The sequence below is a fragment of the Cyprinodon variegatus genome, unplaced genomic scaffold (genome assembly GCF_000732505.1).
Source record: "Cyprinodon variegatus isolate N-32 unplaced genomic scaffold, C_variegatus-1.0 Scaffold723, whole genome shotgun sequence".
In the NCBI taxonomy this organism is placed as follows: domain Eukaryota; kingdom Metazoa; phylum Chordata; class Actinopteri; order Cyprinodontiformes; family Cyprinodontidae; genus Cyprinodon; species Cyprinodon variegatus.
The window spans coordinates 108,540-119,174 of record NW_015151176.1 but is presented as its reverse complement, the minus strand read 5'-3'; the positions used below and the strand labels follow the sequence as shown (position 1 = coordinate 119,174).

The window sequence follows — 10,635 nt, the reverse complement described above, 5'->3', positions numbered from 1 at the left end:
CTCCTCAATAAACCTGTTAAACTTTTTCCCTGGTCTCTCTGAATTGGTTTTTCTGCATGTGGGTCCGAGCTCTTGATGAAATTATGACACAAAGGTCAGGTATGGAGCAAAGTTTTATTAAATATGGTACAGTCAGGAAAGTTGTACTTCCCTTTATCATGTCAGCTAGTATTTGCTGTGCATCATGCCATCCTATGATGTCAAAAGAAGTATGTATTTAACTATTCAATGCTGGATTTAAGGACACCGGCAGCAGAAACAGTCAATAAGTCATGTAAAGATTCACTACGTCTGAACTTATTCGATAAATGTGTTTCTATCTCCTCTTTAGTGCATTTATTGGGTTATGTAATTAGACATGTCTAATTGGATGAGGCCGGAGTAGTTAAATAATTTTTGGACTGATGTTAAAAAACAGATCAATGGTCAATGGTTAAATTATATGGTGGAAAAGACTTTTAGCATTTTTGTAAAAGCACCTGACATTTTTTTCAATTGATCCGCTTGTATCCAGGATCTCGTTCTTTCGTTCGATCCACATTTCAAGGCCATGGGTGACGTATCATCTGGAATGACCTGTCAATCAAGAGCTTTGGCTTTTACCTCAGCTCACTCTTCACCACACAAGACTGCTGCAGCTTGCATTATAGAGACAGCCAATCCAGTTACTGATCTGCCGCTCGTTTCTCCAGGACCCCAAGATACTCAAACTCCTCTTCTTGAGGCAGGAGCTCTTCTCCAACCAGCGGAAGGCAAGCCACCTTTTTCCAGTAGAGACTATGGCCTTGGACTCGGAGAAGCTGATTCTTATCCTGGCCGCTTCACATTCAGCTGTGAGCCGCCCCAATGCACACTGTAAATCTTGGCAGTTGGGAGCCAGCAGACCCCATTAAGCCATTGACTGTGCCTATCCTGTCCAAATCCCGTCCATAAAGGTATTGAACAGGACCTGTGACAAGGTGCAGCCCTGCCAGAGTCCAACATGCCCTGGGAACAGGTCAGACTTAATGCAGGCAGTGCAGACCAACCTCATATTCAGCTTCTACATAGACTGGACAGGCCCTGGTAAACGTCCAATTCTGTAGAACAGGACACCACAAGGAAGACATCCACAGAACACATTTGGGCAAACTCCCATTAACCTCTTAGGCACCTTGCAGAGGTGAAGATGTAGTCCAGTGTCCCAGGCTGGTATGAAAACCACACCGCTCCTCCTGAAGCCAGAGTTTGACAATCAGCCAGCCTCTCTTCTCCAGCAGCCTGGCATAGGCCTTCCCAACAAGGTTGAGGTGATCCCCTATAGTTGGAACGCACCCTCCCACCCCAGTCTGCCAATCCAGGGGCACTGCCCTCAAACTGTTGCAGAGATGTCAGCCATGACAGCCCAACAACATCCATAAACCTAAGGTACACAGGACCTCATTCATCCATTAAGCCTTGTCACTGTGACATTTTTTGACCATTTAGTGACCTCAGCCTGGTTGATGATCGAACCCTGCTCCAAGCACCCAAACTCTTCCTCCGCCACTGAAGGCGTGTCATGAAGGTTGAGGAAATCCTAAAAATATTATTTCCATTGTCAACAATGTCCTCATTTAGGGTCAGCAGATCCCCATTGTCACTACAAACAGTGTCAGAAAAGCATTGCTTCGCCCTCATGAAGTGCCAGATCGTTTGCCAGAATTGCTTTAAGGGCCGACAGATTTCTCTGTGGTCTTTTCAAACTCCTATCAGGCTAGAGTTCTTGCCTATGTGACTATCTGGGCAGTGGCATACTATTCCTGCATGCTGTTTTAAGGGTCCCATGAGCCAATTATGTTCATGATGTCTCCTTCATCAGCGTGATGGCATCCCCTTTTACCGGTTTCTATCACTGGGTTTGTGGGAATGCTACAGTAACAGGTACCGCACAAACACTCCAGACATTTCGGCCTAAGCTACGGATGGACAAAAAAGGTAGAGAGCAACATTGTCCACTCAGGCTCAGTGGCTGTGTCGTAAAGTCCATTCTATCCCCTACATAGGGCACTATATAGTGGCTACGCCATTTTAGATGAGTGTCCAAGCATCTAATGGATGATAAATGCACACTACACTTTGCCAAGTATTGATCATCGATGGTCACTAGATAAGTAGATATGTCCCTGATTGCTTTGCGAGAGCTCTCCTGGTAACACATCATAGGATTTGTTGTGGCCGTGGCGACTAACAACAAAGATGGTACAGTCACAGCGTGGGGATGATGTCACCAGTACGACAGAAATCAGGAAAGTAAACAATGGAGAGCAACATGTAAGGAAGCCAGGGCGTAATCAGTTTACTTTAATGTTTCGCTCTATGTGATCTGTCCGAATCCCTCTCACCAGTGCTGCTCCATGTTTATGGAATGTAAACAGAGTTGATTCTGGTATTTAGATCAGAAACGACTTGCGTGGTGTGTTGACGTCCGTACGTTGCGTTCAATAATATCATGTAAATTAGCAGGTCAAGCTGTTTCCACTGCCACTTGTTCCCGAGTTTAAACAGGGTTTTCTAACCCACTTTTTTTTCGTACTGTATATAGACTGGTTGCCATCTCCACTTATGCTAATGCTAACGCTAGCCATTTGTCATTTCTAAGCTCCATTTTAAGGAACTTCGTCATTGTTGGCGGAGTTACGCGAACAGCAGGGGAGCGAAAAGTAGTGATCATTTGTCCAAACGGTCAGTTAACTGAGTTTACTATAAAGTCCACCATATAGTCCCCGCTCTATACAGTGACTGAGGGATTCAGGGGTTAGGGCGGACATTCCAACATAGTCCATGTGTCCAAAATCTAAAAGAAGGTCTGTAGGAGGTGGAAGCTGAATACGTTCCTGACTAAAGGCTCCACCAGATGTTCCAAGAAGAGCCTCGTGACTAACATGGGACTGCCGAGTCTGACAGGCTTCCTCCTTTTCCAGCTTGTCCAACTAAGCACCAGGTGGTGATCAGAAGACGTCTCTGCCATTCTCTTCACCCAGTGTCGCCCAGTATTGCTCCACTTCCGGTTCTTATTTAATAAGAACAATGTTTGAAACTCAAAAATATATTCTAATATAGGGAAAAAGGTGTTACCGTAACTATTGGAAAAAATCCAGTTGATGTTGGTTGTCGCATATTACCAAAAAAAATCAGGAACTTTCAGTTAGGACCCACTGAAGCTACAAGGTTAGCATAGAGCAGGGCATTCAATATAAGAATGTAAATTAATTTTTCTCATTTTCTTTTGTAAGTTAGAATTTAATTGAAACTGACATGTCTTACTGAGTTTGTAATTTATTCCATAAATCTGTCAATTTAAATTTAAAGGTAAACCAAAGATCCATAGATTTTCTTTTTCCTAATTAACATCACATTGGAAAAAGCAACGACCAATACAGTGTTGGTGTTTGTTGTCACAGGTGAGCCTTTTGAAGAGAATAAGATATAAGTGAATTGTTTTATTGGCTTAGACTTTAAGATCCATCCTGATATAAAAATTATTTTTTTTAGACTAAAATGTTTTTAGGAATTTTCAGAACACCAATCTCCTCTACTATTTAAACAGTAGGGCCTTCAGTTGGTTATTGCTCCTTTATAAAACAATGAAAAATAAAGTGAATCTTATTGCTTCCACAATAAACACTGAGAGGTGTGAGTAAGACAGTTCATGGATGGGGAGGCCAGGAGGGAGACATTAGTCCCCGTCTGTCCCCGCATCTGTTGCAACTTTTCCAATTTAAACAATATTTGCAAAATAAAAGTAAGAAGTACATTAATAAAAGCACAATTGTCTTCTCCGTTTTAATTCCAGTGCTTGGTTGGGTTAGAGTCCAAACAGCTGGCTCACCCTCAGGCAGGGGCAGCAAGGTGATGGCGGTACTCAGTCGTCCGCTGCCTAAGCTGACCAGGTGGGGGCGCTCCGCTTGAAACTTCAGGCCCTTTCCGGTCTCAATTAAATCCAGTGGAGTACTCTGTAACAAGCATTAGACAAGATGTCATTATTTCAACAGAAAGATGATGATGATGATGATGATGATGATGATGATGATGATGATGATGATGATGATGATGATGATAATACAATTAGCTAATTAAAGAATTTACAGCTTTCCTTGTGCATTCGAGACACACAGAGGGTCTCTTCTTATCTCCCCTTCATTTAAACCACCCACTTTCTTCCTGTTTACACACCAGGCAAAGGGTATGGGTGTGGGGGTGGGGTGGGAGTGGGGTTTTCTTCCTATTATAGGCTCTGCCTTAAGCTCACATTTGAAGGGAGGGGGGGGTTGCCATGGCAACACCCATCCTCAATTAGAGAGCTAACTAGCGTTAGGTGCCGTCAGCACAGCCTGAACATAAAGTCAATTCTGCTTTTCAGTGAATTTGCTTTTCGTTTGAATTAATCCCAGCACAGCAATTTAAAGCTAGACCAGCAAAGGGTTTCAAACACTGAATAAATTAGGTTTTTTTTTCTGCTGAGTAAAGAACTTTATGCTTTGAGCACGTTAACTGGGTCGCAGCTTGATAAAATTCAGCCTTTCCAGAAAGTTGTGTCCATGTATTTTAAACGCTGTGGAAGATTAGGTTTCTTTCAAAAATGTTTGTTAGTAAAGTTTTCAAACTGAATAATTTTTCTTAAAGTTGATAGCTACTAAGCTACAAGTTTACCTCCTCTCTCCCTCTTAAGCCTCTTTCACACTGAAATTACAGGGTTAGCATGGGTTTTTCAAACATGGGTTGACCCACTAACAATCTGCATTTGGTTCCCTTACCACTGGCTGAAAAAGCTTATCCAACACCTCACTGGCAGCTATGTGGCTGCCAGTAAGGTGTGACATCATCAGGCTGGCTTAGCATTGATGATTTTACCAGTACGACAAAAATCAGGAAAGTAAACAATGGAGAGCAACATGGAAGGAAGCCAGGGCGTAGTCAGTGTGCTTTATTGTTTCACTCTATTATCTGTCTGAATCCCTCTCACCAGAGCTGCTCCGTTTATATCGAATGTAAACAGAGTTGATTCTGCTATTAAGACAAGAAGCGACTGGCGCCGTGTGTTGACATCCGTACGGTGCTTAGCCGGTAAACCAGGCCCTGGTGTTCCCACAGCGTGCTGATCAGAGCTGAGGCGATTTTAACGCAGGTTGCTTGCCGAGTCGTTTGACCCGGATAGACACGGTTCAGTGAGCTGTTCCCACTGCCACTAACAGCCAATTGTTCCCTGTGCTCTGACAGCACAGCATACTCCATCACGCCAGCATGCTCTTAGTAATATGCATGCTCTTGGTCCCATAGAATGGCTTCAGATTGTGCCAGTAGGCTCAGTAGGTTGTTAGCATCGTGTGAATCCTAATCCTAACCCTAAAGTAATTCCTTTTCCACTGCAGAATTAATGAATCTATTTAATTGAAATCTGAAATAATTTCAGTAGTTCTTCATGTGATGTAAAAATAATAAATTTAAAAAATGATCCGCATCTCGCCCATATTAAACAAACTGAAAACAAATAAACCTCATGTCCTGTCAGCCGAGTTGTAGAATCTTCTCCCTTTAAATATTAAATTCTCTGGGAAAAAAATCCAGATTATTCTTCAATAAGACCCTTTTCAAACGGACATGCGATGTTTGTTTTTAAAGCTAATGTGTCTAGCAGACCTAGTGAAGGACTTTTTTTTTGTTGTTTTATGCATAAAACTACAACAAAAATGTAATGCGTATTGTATGCTGCCCTGACAGAACACCGAGTTTCAACTGGTTTTTCTTACTCGCTTTTTTCTTCTACTGTTTACAAGCTGGTTGCCAGCTCCGCTAATGCTAATGCTAATGCTAATGCTAACCAATTGCCTTTCTGAGCTTCATCTTAAGTCACTTCATCCTACTACTCTTATTGATGCACAATCATTTTGTGTCATTGTTGGCACGGTAACCAGAAGTAAATATTTATATATTTTGGACCACTGAAAATATATAAAACAGTTATTGATATACTACCTGTACATTTTTTTGTTTACTGTAAAATTATTGTTTTTATTCAGCACCACTTCAGACAATTTGTGGATGTATTATATGTTTAACTGATGGTTTTGATGAAACTGCTGTAGCTTTGATCATTAAGATAAAACCCAATTTTTCTTTTCAAAATCTTTTTAGATCCACAGATGGAAAAAGTTTTATTTTTTTTTTTAGCTTTTTAAGCTTTCTGCACACGAAAGAGAATTTGTGAGCAAAGTTAAGGATAATAAATGCCTTTTTTTCTATTTCATTCTGACAGAAGAGAATCTGTATATAACTTTTTTACTGTAACCATCTGTAACCACAGATCATCATATGAGATTTATGACTTTATAACCCTCAGTGTTGGTGTACATACAAGGTTTTATGTCATTTAATCAAGCAGCTTTTTTCTAGCATTAAAAAGGCTCCATTGTACATGAACTGAACTGGTCCAGCATGTCAGCCTGCTGTTTAATGGCAGATTTATCTGGTATAATGATTCTATGCTGCTTGTTGTATTAATACAGGACCCAGCATCTCATCGACACCAAAAACTACTGCTCCACATGTAAACAAAAATTTATTTAAATAAATAAATAAAAAAAAACAGTCTTCTATAGGGGTGTGGAAAAAATAAATTTGGCTTCCTGATATAATATCAAAATTTTAGTTCCTAATATCGATTTTAAGCAAAACATTTTTACCTAAAACTGCGGGAAAATGGGCTGCCTTTGCACCGCCAGTATGGCAGATGGCGCTGTGCGGCCATATCTATAGTTGAGACAGTCACAGTGGAAGATGTGGACTGACTCAAAACCCAAGCAACATGGCCACCAAAATAACTGAACAATCAATATCATCTGATGAATATAAACAGATGTTGCTTTTTTATCTATACATTTTATTTTGATAGCAGGGAAAATATCGCAATATATGCAATATAGTGATAATGTATAACCTTAGTCATCTATTACGTGGAGAAACTGGTTCCAGTCTGTCTCAACAGGCTGGTTTCATCTCTAATAAATCAAATGTTTTCGGTATTTTCAGTTGGTGTTTCTGTCCTGGTCCAGCTGATGTGATCTCTGCACAGTTTTGCATTTTAAAACATAACTTGGCTGCATTTTTTTCTTTTAGCCTCTTCCCAGCTTCTCTGTTTGTTTGTGTCCAAATTGCGATTGGACCACTGACCCGGTTGCTTGGCTGGTTCTCCTGCTGTTTGTGTTTGTCTGGGATTAACTGATTGAGGTGGTCTAACAGTAAAGGGGGGTCAGGCCTAAGAGGATCACTGAGTTATGCTGGGGAGGCTGAGAGGGAGTGATGGCAGCAGTGGGGAGGCGCTGGGATTCATACTCTTCTATCTGCTGTGTGCTGCTGCTCCCAAGTGGTGAAGTGAGGTCACTCTGCTCGGCCATATTTAACCTCAACATTCTTCTAACTTCTCCTGCCAATCTTTTTCAGTTTAGTGTAAAGGAGGAGAACTCCTCACACAGACTTCTCCCATTAAGGTCTAATCGGATTGTTGGAGGCAGCAGGTGGGAAACAAAGACCTCCTTGTAGCCGTCTGTCTGATTACCCAGGGTGCTTAGCCACACACTGACTGCTGTTAACCGTGTTTATCATCTTAGGGGAGTTAGAACCAGGGGCAGATTTAGGAAATATGGGGCCCTAGGCAAAGACAGGCAGGGGGCCCTCTGAATTGAGAAGATGACACATAAAACAGCCCCATTCTACAGATAGAGAAATGTTAATAGAATAGACATCCATTATCTGTTCTAGGTTTTGTCCCTTTTCCTCTCTATGTTTTGTACTCAGCTGACTTTTCATGCTGTCTCTAAAGGAATGAAAGATTTTTTCCAAGCACTAAGCTCACTTAGCTGATTGCTCCTTCCTGTGTTTCCAAAAAGGCCAAAGTAAATAACCCAGTCCTTCTTTTCACTGTAGACAAGCCATGATCTGCTTATCTGTTCTCCATTTTTCATTTGGATGAAATAATAGCTGCATGAATCATGACAGCAGACAAGATAGAGGAGAGCAGGAGGCGGGGTTACCAATCTACTCGCTCTGGAGAGCAGAGTTCGCTGCTTTTAGATGTTGTCTCCAAAGTCTCCAGTAGCAGAAAAAAGTCTCTAGATTTGGCGCTAGGAGCTTTTCAGAAATCAAAGTGCTAGAGGGGTCTGAAAAGTGGCTAAATATAGCGACTAAAGCGCTAAGTTGGCAACACTGCTCTTTGCATGGTTTGTTTTCAAATGGTTTGCTGCTGTCTGTTTGGACCTTTCTGAACATGTGCAGCAAATGGACTGATCCAATATGGTGGACACTGAAGGGGGGGCTGAGACACACTAAATATTATCAGCGTTCTGATGGCATTTTAGAGAAAGGATTTTTATCAAAAACATAATTAATGTTCACAAATAAGGAAAAGTTATATTAACCATACATGTAGACAGAGGTTTATGGGGCCCCCAGGAACTTGGGGTCCTAGGCAACTGCCTAGTATTGCCCAATAGTAAATTCCCCACTGGTTAGAGCAACATGAATCTGTCACATCAACAGAAATGACATCAGTTGCTGCTGTCTTTCTGCTACAGCCTTCGAACTCTCTTCCTTCTCCTCCTTAAGCACACGCTCACCTGTAACACCTGGTGAGTCTGCCGTCCGAGCTCAGGCACGTTCCTGTTCAGGCGGTCCATGTCCACTGAGTTGTCCACAGCCTCCTGCGACACATGAAGGTCCTGGGAAGGAAGAAGGACGACAGCATGAACATCAAACTCTACCAACCGGGGTTTCCCTTCTCTCCCGTCTGCCTACAAACCCTCACATCCAAGGTGTGATTCACAAAGATAGAAAACAGATGGCAGACGGATTACACCCCCCAACACTCACACACACACACACACACACCCAAACATGTGTCTCTATCTTTGTGGGGTCTTTCCATTGATTCCTACAGCCTAACTCTGACCCTAACCATTACAGGTTATTCCCTAACCCCAACCTAAAATCAATTCACACCTTAGTCCTGCTCTGCAAAAAATAAAATCTAAGTACTTCTTAAAATTAGTGCATTTGTTCTTGAATTGACGACACAAATGAAAAACTTTGCCAATGGAACAAGACAATTTATATTCAAGATAAGAAAAAACAATTGCTCATTTCAAGTGTATGTTATCTAATTATCTTATTTTAAGAGTAAAAATACCCATTCCTTAGCAAATCATCTTATTTACCTGCTCAAATTAAAGGAAAATACACTTAATTTAAGCATTTTTTTACTCATTTGTAGATCATTTTTGCAGTGTAAATGTGACCCCTGACCCAAAAGGAACGATTCCCCTCATAGGGTCCCATTATTGGGCCCCACAAGGAGCAGTCGACCCTATAAGATAGTTAAAACATGAACACACACAGGTTTATACTTCTATACATACATAGACTTTAAATTGAGTTATAATCAAGTTACTGTGTTTATGAAATGCTGACATTGACCCTAAGCTACACCTAAAGTCACACCATTCTTCTAAACTGACTCTGTAAGGCTAAAAATGGGGGTCTGCCACATTAGGACCAGTCTTCAGACCCCATAAGTCCTGTTGGTCCTCATGAGGTTAGTATATAAACAACAAACCGGTCCTAACTGGATAACTTAAACAAGTACTCACACGTTTAAAATCACCACAAGTTAATAAATTCACTAAACATCCGCCTGTCTGCTTAAAGAAATCCCCATAGAGCCACCTTTCTTCCCGGGGGTCCCTCTGGGATTTTCCATTAAGACCTATCCTCTTTTTATAGCATCACTGTCTTTATTAGCACCATCCTTATACCACTGGATTCTGTATAAATGTGTGACAGTATGTTTTTTGCAGATATCAGACGAGGCATGAGCCGCTGTGTTGTTAGGCATGCAGGAGAGGTTAGAAAGCCCATAATTATCCCTGTCGCTGTGGAGATGTGTGCACGAGTAAACTGTTGTTGCAGCTGGGACAGAAAAAATGTTTCTGATGTTCTTTGGCCTCAGGATATCTAAACACTGCAGCAAATATCCTCATGTTTGCTTTTCTACCAGAACCGTGAAATGATATTCAGTGGAGTCAGCCTGAAGGAAGCACCGAGCAGAGATTCACTAAAAACAGCCCCAAAAAACAAAAGGAAATATTTGAAATTTAATCTGCAAACATCTGTGCTGGAAAAAATAATTAAAGAGAAAACCCAGTTGTAATGTTAACCTCTGTTAACAGTTTTTACCTTTCTCCAGTTGTCCAGCAGGTACATGGCCTCCATGGCAGAGAGCTGAATAAATCCTATCAGAGTGAACTTTATCGCCCAGGACTGCTAAGAGACTCCTGCCTGTTTCCACCGGTACCTTCAACAACGAGCCACTCAGGAGGTCAGACCTGTTGTTGCCTGCTCCACTAAACCAAGACCTGCATTCCCGAATGGCAGCTCCAAGCTCACATACAGACCAAGGTGTATTTTTTGGGGGGGGCGGGGGTAGTGATCAGTGATCAAAAGGGAGGAGTGAGGAGAAGAGGAACTTAAAGGCAGAAGAACACAGTGAGGATTGATCTATACCAGCGGGCCAACAGTGACTGAACAAGCTGGGATGAGTAAAGGAAGTTCAGGAGGCTGGAAAGT

At 41.7% G+C, this 10,635-nt stretch overlaps 1 protein-coding gene across 1 annotated transcript in view; it reads right to left on the bottom strand.

Annotated features, from left to right (window-relative positions):
• Positions 1-10,357, bottom strand: part of LOC107097771 (pleckstrin homology-like domain family B member 1) — a 12,901-nt gene extending 2,544 nt beyond the window's left edge. Inside the window, exons 1-3 of the mRNA XM_015395054.1 lie at positions 10,246-10,357; positions 8,631-8,732; positions 3,851-3,974 (exon numbers count right to left, since the gene is read on the bottom strand). Of these exons, the coding sequence (XP_015250540.1) occupies positions 3,851-3,974; positions 8,631-8,732; positions 10,246-10,281 (262 nt within the window). The 5' untranslated portion in view covers positions 10,282-10,357. The remainder of the gene's footprint in view (positions 1-3,850; positions 3,975-8,630; positions 8,733-10,245) is intronic.
• Positions 10,358-10,635: the final 278 nt, after the last annotated feature.